General features: G+C 38.0%; 1 protein-coding gene across 1 annotated transcript in view; it reads right to left on the bottom strand.

Moving 5' to 3' along the window:
• The window catches only part of LOC127450086 (TOX high mobility group box family member 3-like), an 83,737-nt gene that overhangs the window by 39,388 nt on the left and 23,628 nt on the right, over positions 1-20,721 (bottom strand). Inside the window, exon 2 of the mRNA XM_051713830.1 lies at positions 481-546. Within this exon, the coding sequence (XP_051569790.1) occupies positions 481-546 (66 nt within the window). The remainder of the gene's footprint in view (positions 1-480; positions 547-20,721) is intronic.

Genomic DNA, 20,721 nt, shown 5'->3' with positions numbered 1-20,721 from the left:
GCACCTGTGGTATATTCCCCCACAAAATCAACACTAATCCCACCTCGACGCTGGGCCCTGTGCTACACAACCTCTGGTCAGTACTGAGCCTCTCTGACCCAGGTGTTAGCACTGGTAAATAATGATACATAAACATAGTAGCTCCACTGGAGGAATCATTATGTCAGATTATAACATTGGGAGTGCATAACAAGCTTTAAGCTTTAAGGTTGTGGGCTGTGGAAAATCCCACTGCAGTTCAGGCAGGCGTGTAGGAAACAAATAATGTTTTATGTAAATGTAGCAGCTGCACACCTGCCACTGAAATTAATCATTTCATTTCAACTTATGGAGGCATGCAAGCACAATTAATTGACTTTGTTTTAAACAATAAATAGTTATGCATGGAAATGACTGCTTAGCAATCATAGTGCATGGCTTTAGCTCACAATGGTTTACCATCCATGGAAATGTAAAAGTTATTAGTAGGGATATACTCACATCTGCCCCTGCTAACAGAGCTCCATTGGCATCAGCCATGTTCATGTAGTTGTTGTTATTCCCAAACTGCAAAAGAAACAAGAAAACATTAGTTATTATTTCATGTACAATTTTCTAATCTACTGATTCACCATACAGGAATGAAATTTGCTTTATTCACCAAATAATTCACCAAGACATAACTACGTCTGTACAAAAATTATATCTAAAATGTTTCTAGTCACACTTTACAATACATTTGTGTTTGTAACAGTACAAAATGCAATAGGTATCATGGACTAACAATGAACACAATATTTTAACAGTATCTTAGTTTATGCTAATTTATACATTTACAATTGTTCATTGTTAGTTCATAATGCACTAACTAATGTTTATATTTAATGTAAAAAATTAAAAATAACATTAACCAATATTAATAAATGCTGTAAAAGCATTGTTCATTGTTAGTTCATGTTAACTAATGTTAACTAATACAACCTTATTGTCACATATTCCCTGTTGTTTGTTTTGACTTTTATGTTGAAATTCTGGTTTAGTTCCCTGTTCCTGTTTCCTGTTAGTTAGTAGTCCTTTGTAGTTTCTTTTCATGATTGGTTTTCCCCTGATTGTTTCCCTAGGTGTTCCTCGTTCCCTTGTTTTCCCCTGTTTTTTTTTTTGTCAGTCTTCATCTGTATTATGCAGTGCTTTGCTCCCTGTGTTTTTTTTTTTTTTTCATTATGTTTTGAGTTACCTGGTTTACTTTTGTTTTATTAAAAAAGGTTGCATTTAGATCCTCATTTCTCTCCTGTCTTGTCACACTTATTGTTAAGTATTACCATATTACTAAGTACCAGAACTTAAAATGCATTCATTCATCAGTTCACCCCTAATGTACATAGGTAAAACTAACACTACAAAGTAACCCAATTGCTAATTCACCTGACATCTTAATATAATGCATCAGAGAGACACACAGGTGCGTGCTTATGATGGACATGCTAACTTTGCATTACAAAAGTGGGGAAGAGACACACAGACATATTACTAATGGTAAATGACCATGCAGGCTGATGAAGTATCACTGTGTTCATTAAGTGAACACAGAGCAGATTGTAGGTGGGTAGGGTGGGTTGACTTTCTCCAATGAAAAAAAAATAAAGGGGAGGGGGTTGAATAAAACCATAAATTCAGATGTTACCACATGAAGTACATTTTACGTAAAAAAAAATAAATAAATAAAAAATTCAGAGTAGCATTTCTAAGCTTTCTTACAAAATGGAGCTTTTCTTTTTTCAAATTCTTTATTCTATCTGTATCCCTCTGAATCAAATGTGATGGAGAATTGTTGAAATGGCAACCATCCTATCTTTTCTTCTGAGACACAAACACACTGATAGGTAGGAACAATGGAACAGCAAAATGAGGAATTATGGGTTAGCAGCTGGAGGGCCAGCACAGAGGGCCCTCTATAACCAGACAAATCACACACACACACACACACACACACACACACATCCATGCAAGAACACAAGCACAGACACAAACATCAACCAGAACAGCCATAAAAAGCCTCAAGGCCTGATTCAATGCCTTATCCAACAGCAAGCTTTTGTCTGTTTATAACAAAGTGATTCCTTCAGATGCTACACACAACCAAAAGAGTCGAAATAAGAGGGAAAAACCACTTTCTTATCTTATTGTGGAGGGCAAACAATAGCAGAAACAAATTAAGATCAGAGCAAAATGAGAAGAGCATTAATTTATTTTCCCCTCGCTTTGTTTTCTCTCTCTCCTCCTCATCTTTTTGTCTGAGTGGTTAGTATGCGAATGTAATTACCGAAGGAACTGTAGCTAATCAACTGCGAATGGTATCCATTAATTAGTCTATGCCCTGGAGAGAGAGTGAGCAAGAAAAAGAATGGGGGAGATGGAAAAAGAATGAGCTGATATGTTAAAAGTCTAACCAGCACACATACACATCGACCCATGCGCAACACAAACACACACATGCAGGGCTCATGGCAGCTGCAGGACTTGAAGAGCAGGTGTTTTGGGCTGAAGAGGCCTTTCGGAGCTCTCACCTGGTGCTATCTACACTAAAGAGGAACACACACTTCTTCATACAATACAGCACCATAATGTCAGTGGCAGAATGACTCTCTGAAAATAGAAACAATGAAAAATGACCGACTCTCCACGCAGTTTGTTTCACTGTTGTCTCTCTCACTTTAATACACGGTTTGCTACTAAGCATTCTGATCATATCATTTAAAGAGTCTTCTGTACACTGAAAAAGTGGTAACCTGCAAGAATCTATTTCTACTTGATCTATAGAAATAGATTTGTCATGTAAATTTGGTCAGATTAAATAACATTTTTGAATTGAATAAAACCAGGTAGGTTAGATGTTACCACATGAAGCATATTGTTTACATTAGGTTACCTCAAAAATCTTTTCTTAAAAAGTTTTTAAAAAGTTTTAAAAAATCAGTGAGCCACTTACTGTACAATGGAAGTAAATTGGAGGGTTTAAAGGCATGTGAAAATGTGAAGCTTATAATTTTATAAAAGCACTAACACTAATTTGTCTGTTAAAACTCATGTATTATTTGAGCCGTAAAGTTGTTTAAATCGTTATTTTTACAGTCATTTTAGGGTTTTTAGGCAGTGGTGTAGTAATGTCTGAAGAGGTGGGCATACTGTGAATTTATGAAAGACCCTGCTTTTCTGTGTTGATTTGAAATGATTTGATACCATGAGAAAAAGGCACCACAGACAGCAGTAAAAAGGCAAATAAAATAAAAAAAAAAAACACAAAAAAAAAGAGCATCAAAAACTTGCAGGGGTGCAATAACATGCAGTATTTTCACAAAGTTTAATTGCATAAGTTACATTTAAATGTGTATATATGAAAATATTTACATTTAGCAGGGAAATAAATTTACAATGCAAATGATGGTTACTCTAGAGATGCTTGTGCATCAGATGCTGGAAATGTCCCACCCCTTACTGAAACGGAAAATATTATTGGTTAGCAAATATCCAATCACATCTGAAATTAACATTCTGATTGGTGTATCAGCTTAGTCTATCTGTCTTGCCTGTGCCATCAGTTGCGCTCCCGCAGTTCTGTGTGCATTTAGAAAGAATCTCTGTACACTTATATATACACACAATTCACTCAACGGTGCTGTGACATCGCGTTCCGGGTCAAAAGACTACTCGTTGTTCTGGCGGCCATAAGTATCAATCATCAAAAGTATCAAAAGTATCAATTATTTCAGGTGGGCATATGCAAAATCCTAAGAAAGAAAGGTGGGCATACGGCGTATGCCTGCGTATGCCCTAGACTACACTACTGGTTTTAGGGTTTGTTAACAGCACATCGTCATGGCAACAATGTTGTAAAATTGGCTATAACTTTACACAGAAAAGGTTAATAAGCGATTTTATCACACTAAAATCATGTTAACACATACTGTTTACGTCTTGTGGCTATACTTTTGAAACAGTGAGTATTTTAACATTTACGGATTGGTCCCATTCACTTCCACTGTAAGTGCCTCACTGAAACCCAGATTTGTGCTTTTTTTTTAAAGAAAAGGAGCGACGAGTCAAAATTAATTCTGTGGTAATCAATATTATGCTACAGTTGCTGTTTATTGAGCTTAAATTGAACTAAACTCAGAATATTCCTTTAAGTGTTTGTCTCTGTGTATGAAAGTGAGTTTTTGGAGCAACATAGACAGATGGGGAGAGAGACAGAACAATTTATGAAAAATTTCTGGAAAAAAATCAAGTCTATTTTTTTAGGGTTCTATATGGACCACATTCACCTCATTAAAGAAAAAATTACCCTACCCACCCTCCAAAAGTGGAGAATAATTTTAAAAGGAAAGCAATTACAAAACTAAAATATAATAAATTGGATGGACCGAACAGTGCAGCACTGTTCAACAGTGAACTTGCAAAGAAAGTCCATCTCTTGAAAAAGTAAAAGATGAAGACAGAGAGAGAGAGAGCAACAAATGATAACTAAAGAGAGAGAGAGAGAGAGAGAGAGAGAGAGAGGTCACAAGGTGGATTCTCAGAAAATGGAAAAAGTTCATGCCTCATTTCATCACTAATATTGGTCTACATAATACAAAACCGCAAGGAAAGAGAGACGTGTGTGTAAGTGTGTGTGGACTAGCACTGCTCCAGGATTTAAGTTATTCATTCACACCAACAGCATTCACCCTGTTTTAAATCCCATTACCTGCCTCTCTGCCTCACGTTACTGACACATGCAGATCCACAACTCATGAATATTAATTGAACAAACACTGCTCTCAAACGAATAACATACAGGACAAGAACTGCCGGGTTAAATCACTTTGCTCTTGTCAGCTGTACATTTATTAACAGACACCGGTAAACAGAAATATAATATACAAGAGAGCTTTTAGGAAATAGAAGTAGCATAAATGTGAATGGGTTGTTCTTGGCTCTGTTCAGTGAGAAAGCAGACCCTCTCATGTTCATGGCAGGACAGGATTGAGCCAGATGCCAGATGAGATTAGTCGTGATGGGAGGATGAGACAAACTGAAAGAATGAAAGTGGGAATGCTGTAAAATAGGTCAGATCAGACAATGGAGCCTCTGTAATTAAGTTGAGAGAAGCAATACAAATGTTAACTCTGCCTCATTAGTGGACGATAACGTGCTCAAGACGCACCCCTAAACTCACTAATAAATGCTCCAATCAGTCAGTCTTACATGGATGTTATTGTACTTGTGGGCATAACACAAATATGTGACGCTTATATATTATACTTCAGGATGCAAGCTCCTGACTGGTTTGGGACACAAGCATCCATACTGAGCCGGGTTTCATAACCTTAGTGTTTGTATATGCATATGCAAGTGTTTCCAGAGGGAAATAAGCTATTATTACAACAGAGTGATCACCCTGGGGAAAAAAAACGATATTACAGAACTGAGACCTGACACAACCCATACACTAAATCTCTACACCAAGAAAGTGACCATGACTAACAGCCTGTTTGAAGGTGATATAATCATTAATATCTAGAGCTGTCAGAATTAATGCATTAACATATGCGATTAAATAAAAAAGTTTAGCACGTATATTTTTCTTAATCGCGATTAACGCATTGACCGTTAATACAGCATAAACACATAAGGGCGAAACCTTTGCAACGTTTCCGCCCGGAGTCATTACACTTATGCACGCGTCACAGCATCAGAGCCCTTCTACCAAGAAAGCTTCCAAGCTTAGCAGAAAACAGCATAACGCGGCGGTCCCATAGACATTCAACATGCTAGTTGACCATTACGCTCTCTCCTATAATAGAGCCGTGGAGGTTGTTATCTCAATAAATAAAAGAATACTGAAGCTTCCTTGTCAGTGATAAAATGATGGAGAAAGGAGCTCTTAGCACTATTTGATTTAGGCTACAAAACAAGCCCAGATGGGACTTGTAATAGAAATCAAGTATTTTTCAGCCTTGGTAAGTGCGTTTGACGCTGGCGTTGCCGCCCTGATGCAAATCATGAACGCAGCTTCACGATTGCTGTAACAAAGCGGATAGCCACAGTCCACTGGTAGATTAACATTGTGGAGTTTGAGAGTTTAAGGGATTTAATGCCCACTGCAATGAAAATGCAACCTATGTGGGGTTCTTTCAGTTAGTCAAATCAAACTGGGAAACGTTTAATGTTACTTGAATTGGTGCTATATTAGTGCATTACTTTTTATATTGTGGAAGGTTTTGCTTGGAAAATTTTAATAAAGCATTATATTGCTACATATTGTTTTGTTTTCTTTCAGAAAAACTTTGACAAGAAACGAAGTATATCAAGTTTCAAATTTAAGCACTTTTAAAATCTGCGATTAATTGTGATTATAATTTTAATGGACTGACAGCACTATTAATTTCATTTTTTCCCAAATTCCGTGTTTTCCATTTATTTTCTCTGCATTCTGGGTTTAAAGTTTCATTACATTTTATCATTTAAAAAAAGGTCTAATCAAATGAATTCAGAATTTTAATAAAATGAAAACAGAACAATTACTTTTCAACATACCATTGAATTATTTTTTATTAAATGAAGAGCGTCTATACTGATACAGTTTTTGGTAAAATACAGTACTGAACAGTAGAGCATCACAGTTATAAAAGCAGTGATGAAACTCCTGCTTGAGATATTGCTTAAATATAAATGTAATTATTGATATAATATTATTATCATTATTATTACTACTACTACTACAGTTAATATTACATTTACTATAAAGAAGTAATATATTTCTGTCTAATTTTTTCAATTTCATGCATCTAGTTATATGGAGCTTTTATTTTGCCGTTTTGGCGGAAAAACTGATGTTTTTGACGGCTTAATTTCTCACCTCTGGAAAAGCAGTTTTCTATATGGGCTAATGTGCTTATTAAACTGCAAAATGCTATGACTTAATTATATAAATATACTATATAGTCTGCATGTGCTACATGCTTCACATTGAATAAAGTGATCTGCAATTTGTCATTAATACACACCCAGGGCACACATGATGTTAATGATGCAGTTAGTGTATATGCAGTGGCTTCTCACATCCACAAACTGTTGAAACACGTAGTTCATGTAGGCTATTTGTATAATAAAATCTCAGCCTTTTGTTGTTTAATCATCACACTATGACATATCACAATTTTAATTTGATTAATTGTGTCACAGTCTGGCCTGGCTGTGCCTCCCCTGACTGTCTGTGTGTCATGTCTGTGTGTGCCAAGTCTGTGTGTGTCATTGTTTTCCCTCTCGTTTCTCACAGGTGCTGCCCAGCAGCAATCAGCGTTGCTATAGCAGTGCAGCAGTGCTTCTGACCATCAGGAAGAGGAGGAGGAGAAGAAGGGTTCCTTCTCCCCAGTCGCTGTCAGCGCTCACGGCCACGGAGGCCGTTCCCCTGCCACTGCCAGCGCTCACGGCCACGGAGGCCGTTCCCTTGCCGCTGACAATGTCCACGGCCACGGAGGCTGTTCCCCTGTCCCTGTCAGCATCCACGGAGGCCATTACCCTGCTGCTGCCAGCATTCACGGCCACGGAGGCCGTTCCACTGCCGCTGTCAGGGTCCACGGCCACAGAGGCCGTTCACCTGCCGCTGCCAGCGTTCCCGGCCACAGATGCTGTTTCCCAGTCGCTGCCAGCGCTCCTGGCCTCGGAGGCCGTCCCCAGTCACTACCAGCACTCCTGACCACGGCAGTCACCACACAGCCTGTCCAGTTTCCTGTGGTCATCAAGTCTGTCCAGTTCCCTGAAGCCGTTATCGGGCCTGTTCTGTTCCCTGTGGCCATCAATGAGCCTGTCCAGTTCTCTGTGGTTATCAAGTCTGTCTAGTTCCCTTATGCCATTGACGAGCCTGTCTAATTCCCTATAGTCATCAAGTCTGTCCAGTTCCCCGAGGCTGGTAACGAGCCTGTCCTATTCCCTGTGGTCATCGGCGAGTTCGTCCAGTTCCCTGAGGCCGTCAACGAGCCAGTCCAGTTCCCTATGGCCATTGACAAGTCTGTCCAGTTCCCTGTGCTCATCAAGTCTGTCCAGTTCCCCATGGCTGCCGTCCAGTCTGTTCAGTCTCAAGTGGCCACAGCCCAGTCACCTTAATCCTGTCCAGTCTGCTGTCCTTCCTGTCCTTGCCACCCTCCTCTCCTCCCTCGTTCCCTACCTAAAACCTCCTCCCAGGCTGCCGGACCACGGCCCTTTCCTGAGGCCCTCTCCCTGGCCGCCGGACTCCACTCCCTTCCTCAAACCTCCTCCCTAGTCCCTCCCACCGGTTCCTTCTTGGACTGCTCTGCCAGTTCCTCCCTGGTTTCCCTCCCTTCCCTCCCCTTCTTTTGTCCTTTCTGTTCTGTGTTAGTTCCTGTTCTGTTTGTCTTGTCTGTTGTGTGATGTTCCCCTTTTTGGGATGCCAGGAGGCATCCCTTAGAGAGGGGGTAGAGTCAGGATCCTGTCACTTTGTCAGTCTGGGTTTTTGTGGTGACAGGATCCTGGCACTCTTGTTCTGTCTGTGTTGTGTTTCGTTTTTTTGTCTCTGTGTGAGTGCACGGCTTTGGGTTGTGGTTTGCCTGCCGTGCGCTCTTCGGGTGGTTTGGTGTGTCATGTTTGGAGCGTGGTGTCTGGATCCTGACTCTCCAGTCTAGTTTGGTTTCGGTTCTGGTGTTGGGATCTGGACACTCATGCTCCATGTCTTGTCTTTCTCCCCACCCTCCGTGGTTGGTCCCTCTTGAGTTGGTGTGCCTGTTGTTGACACCAGGAGGCATCCATCAGGGGAAGGTTACTGTCACAGTCTGGCCTGACTGTGCCTCCCCTGACTGCCTGTGTGTCATGTCTGTGTGTGTCTGTGTTTTCCCTCTCATTTCTCACAGGTGCTGCACAGCAGCAATCAGCATTGCTATTGAAATGCTGGTTGCACAGCTATGCTGGTTGCATAGCTCGTTTAACAGATCTGCAACACCTGTGTCCCTTTATTTTCTCCTTTATTTAAACTCTCCTCTGCCTCGTGTTCCCTGCTCATTTGTTTTGTGAGTTTGTGTGTCGGCTCTCCAGCCTGTCGATTCGAATTTCATAGCCCTCGGTCTGTACTGTTTACAAGTCAGTTATTGACTTGGTTTTGCTTTTCATTTTGTCTCCATTGTGAGAGTTTTGGTTTGTATTTAGTTTTTCTGTTAATAAAAGTTTATTTTGCCTCCATCCCTGCGATTGGGTCCTTAGTCTCATCTCTGCAATTGTGCAAATTGTGCATTTATACATTAATTTCATCCCAAATATGTCAAATTCTGTGACATTCCACGTTTTATGGTTTGAAACTATATACCGCATTTTAAACTACATAAGTACACACATCTTCACACAGTTCAGGGGTGGAAATTTGTAAAGCAACTTCTTTGCCCAATAGGCCCACACAAAGAGCCTAAAGCATAGCTGTTTGATCCGCAGGAGCAATCGATCACTAAAAGTCAGTTTAAAGTTAAAATCATTACATGAAAGCACTGCACACAGAGAGAATACAATCACACTAACAGAATCACCCCTTCCTCTCATCTCGCTCTTTCTTTCACTACTCTCCTATACTTTTTTATTCTTTTGTTATATTCAGCTAAACCCCACTTAAAAATAAACATACAAATAAACAAACAAACAGTGGTAGAGATGTGTCTACAAGACACGTGAAAAAATAAAACAATTGCATTACTTGATATCTATTGCTGTAAATTCTGGCTTGACACCAACTTTAACAAACATATCGAGGAACAGAGATACAGAGAACATTTAAACCAGTGACTGCACTATTGCCAAAATGAAGTTACAAGTGTCCACAATGAAATCTGAGAGCTACTTGAGATTTTTTTCCACCAGGAGAGTGATATAAACTGATCCATAAAAACATCCTTGATCCTCCATCCACTGAGCTTGTTGCATGTCTGGCATTATATAACTATAATGCCTGAAGAGTGACGATTGAATGCAAATGAAAAGAGTAAATGTGATATTGACAAATGCAGGGTGAATTTTGTGTTGGTTAAGTATATAAACCTTGTAATAATAATAAATTCATCACCATCATCGTCATCATTATCATCATCATCATCATCAATACTTTTTTATTATTAATATTATTACATAATAATTATATAATTAATAATTCTATAATTCTATATTCTAATAATTATTATAATGCTCATTTATATTATATATTACTATTACTATATATAATTAATAATAAAAATAAACAATCATTTATAAAAAAAAAAAATAAAAAAAAAATATATATATATATATATATATATATATATATATATATATATATATATATATATATATATATATTTTTTTTTTTTTTTTATAAATGATTGTTTATTTTTATTATTAATTATATATAGTAATAGTAATATATACAAAAAGCAATAATGCAAAAAGTGTCCATCTATTTGTTTGCACGTCTTTAAGGGAAACATATCATACAAGATAAGATGTCACACAAGAGTAGACTGCCCCCAGCATCTGTTTCTGCTGTGTAGTAGAGTTGGACCTACCAGCAGGACCGTTTAGTCTTGTCTAAATACCTCCGATTAATGAACACCCCCATAACTTCATATGCTGGAGTCACAGGCCAGCTCTTCTATTTCAGTGCTTACAGAAAACCTTTAAAGAAACCACTGACTAGCTGAAGCTTCATCTTAGATCTCATCACGTACTATTGGCTCTCTGCCACAAAAAAAGCAAACACCATGGGTATAGCTTCAAAGATTCCCACAATAGAACAGAACATCCAGTTACCTACACACAAACACATATGGAAGTGAAGACATAGCTTGTATTGACTTAAGCTGGGCAATAAGCAAGAAATATTTTCACAATATTTTATTTTTTTAAATATCATTATACCCGATCGTCAACCACCCTGAACCTACTAGAGGGATCAGCCAATATTTTTGCAAACACTTTACTTCCACCAGTCGATTTTGCTTTACATTTTTTTATTCATTTATTGAAACAAGAAAAACTTAAACCAAAGATATTTCTACATTTAAAATGCATTTCAAACGAAAGGAAAAAGCTATTAAAATAACAAAATGAGTTTATAACCACCTCCCCAAATCCAAGCATTTACCGTCTCCAACTTTCTTCACCGGACCCATTTGCCATCACGCAAGTATCCGTCTACGACAACAGGTGGAAAATCACCAATACAAATTAAGATCTAAGGACAATTACAAATGCAAACATAATAATGATAATAATAACTGAAATATAAATAAGCCATTACCTCTAGAAATTTCAACACAACCCACTTAATTTCTACTTTCATAAAACAGCTACAACGGTTTGTTTACTTCACTTAGTCTGTGCTTAAACTAATAGAAAACACCTTTTTTTTTCTTTTTTTTTATTAGGTTTAAAGTATATATTTCCTTTTAATATATATAAATTCCTTTGTTGGTCACAAATAATGCTGCCTAATAATTTCCACAGTGTTCTAACTTCTTATCAAATTCAAGTTTGTATTGTGTTTGTTAATGCATTTATTGCTGCCTAAAGAAAATGAAATCAAAATCAGTTTTAGGTAAATATGTTTTTGTATTAATTTGTGATTTAATCACTTCCATCTTTGTTTCTTAACTGCGCTTTCCCTAAGCAAATCATAAGGTTGTTTAAATGGGGCCTTTGCACACCATAATTTAATCTCAAAATCAAACTTTAGTTTAATTCCATGACCTGCAAATTAAAAACTTTTCTTTATGAAGTGGATGATGAGTAGAATTTGATGTCACAAAGCGATGTGTTTTGAATAACTTTTGAATAAAAATTCCATAAAGATCACAAGGTTTCATCACTTTCATAATTTTCGCTTTAATGACATTTCATAATAATGTCTTTTCCGACAGGCTGCATTTCCTTAACAATTAAATTACTAATATATCTGCTGTTTTTATCTATTTGCTAAGCCATAGCATATTTGTTACAGTTCATGTTTGAGTCTAGAGAATAGGTTATAACTGAAAAATGTTTCATGCTATTCAGAGAACATGCAAGCAGTGAAAATGGACACAACCGGCCTCTTTAATCCATAGTGTTTTTAATGTTTTATTTATTTTTTTATTTATTATTTAAAAAAGTAAGTGCATGATAACTATTGGGCTACTGTTTAATATATTTAGTGACTTCCCAGCTCCATTGTTTTGTTATTTCCCGATATTATAATCTGTTAATGACTGTAGCAATCGGCATCAAAATATTTTGAGATATCATCAATATCCAATTACATCGTCCTATCGCCCAGCAATAGTATGGACACTTACTTACAGCTAATATTATTTTAGATGTCTGGAAAGTAGCAAACAATCCATCTGTAATAAAAATTGTATATTATATTGCCAAGTTCCACTCTCAACAAAACAGTATTTATTATTGTATTCATAATTTCTATTACTTATTTCTCCAAGATAAAACCAAAGACTAGTTGTGTGTATTCAGTCCTTAAATACTGTACATTTTCTTTATTGCTGTTTGGATACATCTGCAGTAGATACACTGGTTAGTCTGTGAAACACAAACTGTTAGGAGTCAGCTCATACATCAGCTCATTATTCTACCAAATACTCCACCATATTAAACAAATGGATCGGCCTACAGCTGCAGAGAGGAGCCTGCGTGAGGGGCCAGAGGTTCTTGTCTAATTTAAATCTTGGCAGTTTTCCCAGGCCAGTGCCACATTCCAATTTGTGGCTGTGTAGCTTGGCGCCACTGACAGGAGTGCTTCTGAAAACACAGTTATGGCCGCCCTCCAGAAATGTGTCAAGAAACGGAGCAATCAACAGGTTGGGGAAGATTAACAGTGTGGTCTGCATAAATTAGCCCAAATAATGAAAATGTGAAAATATTGATGACTGCTTTATAGGTTTATAGTTTGTGCCACACAGACTGCTTAGACATATTGTGCACACAGCTGTATGGAATTTGAGGTCTTGCTCGTACATGACAAACAAACCATGTTCCAGGCTTCATGCTAAAGAACAGCTAGAGCCATTTAACTTTTAAAAGAATCAATAGACACTGACAATTAAATTCCAATTTCCATATGTATCCCACAATGTTTATACCTGAACTGTCATCTGGAACATTTTGCATTTCAAAGTAGGGCTAATATTACAATGGCAGTGCCACAGAAATTACAATACCTAATCTTCCCTATTCACTTCTGGTCATTATGGTGACACTTTGAGAGCCCAGGAACAAAAGAGTACTAAGGATTTGCACAGATATGCCCTAAAATTATTCCACTCTTGAAGACATGGTGACAGCAGAGAGAGATGAAAGAGAAAGTGAAATAAAACATGGAATTACTGGAACTGTGTCACATCTTTTAAAGCGTTTCCATTGTGGTGAGGATGGAGAGAACTTATTTTCAACAACAAAGAAGTTATTGAGAGAAAAAAGTGACAATGGAAATCATCTTTTGTGTGATGCTGACACTACAGTAACAAACCAGAAAGTATAAAGTAACCGTATGTCAATGTATGTCAATCACTTATTTCCTACAAAGATATCATGTGCACACATCTGACCGCAAAGAACTATACAGTTTTACTTTACATCAACATGCATCATAGTAAGATAATATGATAAAAATGTGTGTAAACGATCACACTGCTTTAAAAATAGTTAGCCTCCGTGTGGCTAACAAAAAGTCTGTATATTAATATTATGCATACTATTCTGGCATCTTAAAGGGATAGTTCACCCAAAAATGAAAACTGTGTAATCATTAACTCACCCTCATGTTATTCAAAACCATTATGACTTTCTTTCTTCTGTGGAACACAAAAGGAGATGTTAGGTAGAATGACAGCCTCAGGGGCTGTTTACACGACAAAGTTTTCAACTAAAAACGGAAACCTTTTTTTGCGTTTTGGCTGTTCGTTTGCACGAAAACAGCGTTTTTGGGCCTGAAAACGCAAACTTTTGAAAACGGGTTTCAAAGTGCAAGTCTTTGAAAACGATGCGGTTATTGTCTACGTGTAAACATACAAAAACGCGAATTTGTGAAAACGATGACGTCATGCGCAAGCGTATTACGTGTTCAGTCTATAGGTATGCGCGCGAGTACTTCAAAACAACGTGCGAGACATTCAAAACTACAATGGCGGACTACAGGACTGTGTTTGTGCTGCGCATTTTGAGTTTATTGATGCTTCTCCAGCAAAGCATAGATTTACTGCATCACTACAACGACCAGCGATCGCCATCTTCATTGTTTGTATTCACTGCTCTGTGGAAGAATGCTTATGTGCGCAGGCGCGTAGTGTTTCTTTACAAAGTGACATCGCCAACTACTGCATAATACAGCATTTTTAGCCGTTTTCGCGGATCCGTGTGTAAGGGGATCGTTTTGACAACGTTGTCGTCTGTACGTGAAACTTTTCAAAAACGCAAAGGAAAAAGTTTTCTGTTTTTAGTACATCATTGTCATGTAAACGTACCCTCAGTCGCCATTCACATTTTTTTCACCCATACAATCAAAATGAATTACGATTTATGAGGAAATGTGAGGATAACCTTCTGCATAACATCTTCTTTTGTGCTCCACAGAAAAACGTAAGCGTTTGGAACAGCATGTGTGTGTGTAAACAATTACAGAACTTTAATTTTTGGGGTTAACTATCCCTTTAAGCGATCACTATGTTCCAGAAAATGTTTTATTTATTTATTTTTTAAATACAATCTTTCAGTGCAAGCACAGTGTGCAATTTTACCCCATTTTACAGTGAAAAGTCTGAAAAGTGGGTCAATAACACATTCTAAATTTGAGTCTTGACCTCTGTTACAGGCCAAATGGGAAAAGTGCTGTACAAAAAAAACAAAGTGTGCAAAGTACACGAAACATTCCACAGGCCAACCATCATCCACAGCACATCTGTAGATACTGTCCACCTCCATCTGTCCTCATTAGGTCAGTGTGTGACCTATTTCTCGGCATCTGAAGAGGTGTTCAGGGACCTCCTGTGAACTCCAAACACTGTTAGTTTGGATATTTTGAAAGTTATGACCTCACAACAGCATAGCTAGCCAATTTACCGCAACAGCAAGCCGGGTAGATATGGCAAGTGGTTAATCCGAGTCCTAAGAGAAAAACAGAAAAAGGCAAGAACCCACAACACAGCACTTTAACAATGGATGACTGTAGTGTAAACTCATCACATAATTAATTACTTACATAGTTGTATCCGGATAACGAAAATGCAAATGCATTTACACCATTGAATGTGGTCAGAATACGTCCCTGACAACCTCCAAATGTTGTTTCAGTGATCCGATCATAATGTGTCTTGGGTGCATTTACACCTGGCATCTAATGTGGTCAAGTGCTATCTGACAGCGATCCCCGAAAACGCATGTTAACGTAACATGTAATTGGGGCCAAAGTGAGGGTATTCAGTCATTTATTTACACAACAGACATCAAGCCCTGCTTTCTGACTGGACCCAGACCCTGAAGTCTGGCTTTCTGGACAGTGATCATGCCTAGTCATTAAATATAAAGCAGTTTAAATCAATGCTATGCTTAATAATGCAAAACTAATGTTTATCCAGAAATATTGAGCTAAAGAAGAGTGATTTTCAACAGTTTATTAAAGGATAATGGCACATGGTTTATTTATCTTTTTCTTTGCAAAGTACAGATTTAAATTTCAAGCAGTATATTTGGTGAAGCACCTTTCTTCCCCAAAGTCTCTCATCACTCTCAAAATGTCCAAACTGACCGCAACACAGATGAAGATGGTTGTATATTCATTTACATCTCCCACTCATCCTGTGACTTTCCAATTAAAATCAGAGTGACTGATTGAGTATAATCGTAGCAAGAGACATGACGTTCAAACACTGGCAGACACAATGTCAGTGTGGACATGTCATGTACAACAAAGCATGTTTAAAACATAATTGAGGCCAGATGGCTGAATCTGGTGCCAAGACAAACAGGCAGTCCATATGGATGTCCACAAAGTATCAGTATGAATGTAATCAAGAATCGCACAAGTGTCTGTCAGACAAGTCCTTTCGCTCAGTGTAGTAGCCTATTTCTTTGAATCCCCAGACAATTTTCACAAGGCTTTCTGCTGTATCTCAGAAGCAGAAGCCTTCAGTTGGTGCAAAGTGGCAATAGGAAGTCTTTCAATTCACCAGCATGCTCTCAAACTCCAAATTATTTAAGCAACTACGGATGTTGCATGCCTACATGAGAGCACTCAAATGCATTCAGTGGCTAAAGGATGAAAGTCTTCTGCTTGTGAAGTGCTCTACAATGGACTGATGACTCTACAGTCCCATGATGCAGACTTATCTCATGGGCAAATCTGTGACAGGTGGTTGAATTTTTTGTCTACTAAAATCGGTCAAGGCTTTCCAAATTTGTTTTAAACTGCCCCCAGTGATGTGCATGTGCACCAGTACTGAGACCAAAACTGAGTTCTTTCACTTACTTCTCTGAATGGATGTGACATGAAAAGGCACAAATAATTTGTATCAAATACAATTGAGTAGTAATAACATTCAAATACTCCTAACCCTAACCCTAACAGTACTGAGATGAAAAAATAAAATGTAGCAAATGTAGTTTGTCTCACAAGCCGTAGATCAAAAGGGATGTCAAAAGCCAAAAGCAAGCATTTTTTTTTTTTTTTTTTTCTGAATTTAGGTGGAAAAACATTTGGAAATAACTTTTCTGTGTGATCAATTTGCCACTTTTGTCAATTTGCCAGTTATCTTTGCCAATTTTCATGTTGCATGCAAAAAACAAAAAACAAAGTACAGTAAAAAAAAAAAAAGAAAAAAAGAAAAATAACTGAGAAATGAATGATCAAGTTACACAGTAATTTCTCATCAATGGTCAAAAACTAACACTATTGGCTGACCACAAATATGTTGGTTGACTTTTCTGCCAAAGCCTTGAATTATGATTGACACTAAAGCACAACATTAAACATCCCTTCAGATTACTCTGTGACAAGAAAAATATCATAAACGCCCTCGTAAAATCCGAATAGTCCACGTAATCCCATCTGGGTAATTCTGAAGTGAACACTCTGGCATATTTTCAGTAAACTTTTCTGCCAGTAAAACAATCCTTGCATTAATCTTTCTCATCAAATCGACAGGACTGGCAAAACGTCTGGCAGAGTTCCTCTGCCATCACACTTTCTGAATTATATAGATATAGGATATAACATTGCACGTGTTCCAAAACATACATGCTCTGGGGCCTAATTTATCATTGTTATTCAAGTGCTCGCTCACCTTGCACTTAAAACAAAATCCTTCTAGATTCTAATTAAGCTCTAAGGTACCTCCCAACGGTTCTGCTTTGGCAAAGAAAAGCACTTTGATTTATGTAGCACTTTGTCATTAGGGCTTCAGGCCTGCCTGTTGAGAACACACTAGTGATAAATATGAGCATAGAGCAATTACTCATATTTGTTAATTAACTCCTGCTAACAATGTTTTCCTCCACAATGTAATGAAAACACAGTAGATTGAACACAAATATGCCCCATTATTTCATGTCTCCACCTACATGCAATTAAGATGAAAATAATTTTCTACCATGGAGCCTTCGCTGTGAGGGGCAACTTCCACAGCATACCAAATAAAGGCCGTTTAGCCAGCACAAGCAGCAATCACATGGAACTGATAGGCTTTAAATGCTGTAATTAGCTCTCAACCTTGTGGCTGTCCGACTGCATCCCACTAATGTTTGAACACATGCACTTGTGAATTACTTTAAATATCACAGCTCTCCTCTGCAGCCCTTTAGCCCCAGTTAGATGTGGGCCAGACATTCTCTCTCTCTCTCTCTCTCTCTCTCTCTCTCTCTCTCTCTCTCTCTCTCTCTCTCTCGTATAATGAGAAGATAGCTTAGGAATCATTTTGAGGAACTGTTTATAAATAGATAGTATCCTACAGGACTTCAGCAGTAGTACTGGATTGAGAACAAAGATGTTAAACATAGAGGTCTCACTGGCCAAGGCAGAGAGCTCCAGTGAAAACCTATACAGCTAAATCAGATCCTTATGTGAGCACAGTCTGTCGTTTTCATAGACTGAGCAGCACGGAATGTTACTATACTGAAGGGACATTGTTTATATGCTCATCCCACAAAGATTACACTGATTACAATTCTCTCTCTCTCTCTCTCACCACTAAGAGAATGTGTGCCACAGAACAAAATGTCTGTAAAGTTAATTTACAGACACTGGATGTCAAACAGTATCAGTGTTTCAGCGCGGACTCCACCCTGCTGCCTATAACTAGTAGCGATCATAACCTTCTTTTACACACTCAGTGAGGCTGAGAAGTGGATTATGCCCCTCTGTAAACAGAGCTGTAGAGATTTAGGCCTATAGAGCATTGACATTTGGCTTAGGAGAGCATGGGGAGATGAATGCTCTCATACAAGGTTTATCATGGTGAGTAAGAGGGCTAATGATCCTAAAACATTATACCATTGAAGAAAAGGGGCTAAACAGAGTGTAATATTTTAAAGTGTACTGTCCAGCAGGCCAAATGAACAGATGCTAACGTAACCGGTCCTGCTCAACCCACTGAGCAGGATTCGAACCGGCGTCTCTGGCATGGGAGGTGGGCGCGCTAACAAGGAGGCTTAAGTCTACAGCCTCTAGTGTTAGTCGCTGGTGCACCTCTTGAGGCCAGGGGAGTGAGGTTTACACACTGCACAGCTACCTACCAGCTAACTACTGTTACCCTAACACTGCAGCAACATCTGGTGACCCCTGCAGCAGTGCACAAGTTGATAGGCTGTATATTCACATGAAAAGTGGGCAGACTGTCACACATACTGTATAAAATGCACTGAACAGCAGAATGAGCATTTGCTAAAGGTGAAGTGTCTAATATCAGTGCAACTAGTGGCAAAAATAATGACAGTTTTCAAACTGGTGTCGCAAACGCTGCACTTGTCAGACATGCCCCAAACACATCATTAACCTAGATTCCATCCACTTTCGTGCTGTTTTGTTATCGACAAAGTGAAAATGCGTAAAAAAATGTTTGCGAAATTTGCCGTATTCTGCTTGTTTCCATTCAAATGGCCTTTTATCGATAAAAATGGTGTGCGTGATGATGTCATGCTTAAAAAAAACAATGTCGCATAAGTTTTGGTTTATCGCAAAAAAAACCTGCCTTAAGCCGTTTCCATACAGAAATGTGTGTATATCACTAATTGTGTTCCTTTCACCTCCCAGATGTCCCTTTGTAAAATAGGGAGAGTATTAAGACATTCATTGAAATTAGCCAGCTTACTGTCATTTTAATTTAAAAAATAAATGCAATCAGAGGAGGAGGAATTGCAATCGAGAGGGAACAGTTGCCCTTCTGACAGGACTGCAAGTTTGGTCCTGATGTTGCGCCAATTGCAGGATGCCACCGGTTCCGACCCGAAAGCGAGTCGTCATGGCCCTGTTCAAGCTGGCAACCTGCACCAAGTAGTGGGGGAAACTTTGGGTCTTAGTATTAGGACCATCCATCGATGTGTATATGCTGTGTGCACAGCTATTAAAGAATAACTGATGTGGTGTAATATCAGGGTTTATATATATAATATATTACTGATATTTAATAGGCTATTTTGAGCAATCATCTCATCTCATTGTGTCCCGCATATTTGTCCAGCAACTTTTAATGACAAACTGAATTAAACTTAATTTTAGCGTCATAATGCAATTTACATTTTCTGAAAAAGCTCAGCAAATGTGTAAAGAGGGTTAGATTTAAAATATTTAAAAGTTTTAAAATGTTCAAAAGCGAACTCAGAATTGGACAAATAGTTCTGATAGTTTATAGTCTTAAAAAAAGTGTAGAACATTCTGAGAATGTCATTCAGCCGACTTTTTTCATCTACAAAACAGGGTAAGACTAACTTGAGTTTGTGTAAATAAAACACATAACAGGACTAACAATATTATTTTTTCATTTGGTAATTTATTTTTTTAATGTAATACTATTTCTGTTAGGTAATTTATTTAATTTAATACAGGGATTTTTGCCGGCATTTTTTCAAAAGTAAGCTAAACAATAATTTTATAGAATTGGGCTGTTAGTGTTCCATAAAAGCACACTGAAGCTTTTCTACTAGTACTGTGTATTTATTTTTAATTAAAAATATCTTTGTGCATAGAAATGATATGTTTTCTGTATTGTGGGCTAATTCCATGAACGTCTATTATTTTGAATGGTGTGGAAAAGCAACTTTAATAAATAAATGATGGCTACCAAGATTAAATTAATCACAAAGAGTGGCCATTCATTTGTTTTCTGTGCACTTGTCCATGACAGGTGCATGACACGAGATATTTGTTTTGGCACTCCTGGAAGTGTCATGACGCAGATGTGTTTGCAGCATCGGATCTGTGCACTGTTAAGACCAATCCATAACAGTATGAGTAATGCTTCACATACAAAAAATTGGACTTCAAGGATGTATACCTAGTCGTCATGATTAATGTCCGGGTTACTTTCGTAACTTCCGTTCCCTGATGGAGGGACGTTGTGTCAATGTAGTGACACTAGGGGTCACACTTGGGAGCCCCAAACACCTCTGCTTTTTGAAAAAAGGCCAGTGGGAATTGGCCAGTGGAATTTGCATGCCACTCCCCCGGACATACGGGTATAAAAGGAGCTGGTATGCAAC

This window comes from Myxocyprinus asiaticus, chromosome 2, assembly GCF_019703515.2.
Source record: "Myxocyprinus asiaticus isolate MX2 ecotype Aquarium Trade chromosome 2, UBuf_Myxa_2, whole genome shotgun sequence".
Classification (NCBI taxonomy): domain Eukaryota; kingdom Metazoa; phylum Chordata; class Actinopteri; order Cypriniformes; family Catostomidae; genus Myxocyprinus; species Myxocyprinus asiaticus.
Note: the sequence above shows the minus strand (reverse complement) of the source record. Positions and strands in the feature narration are given on the sequence as shown.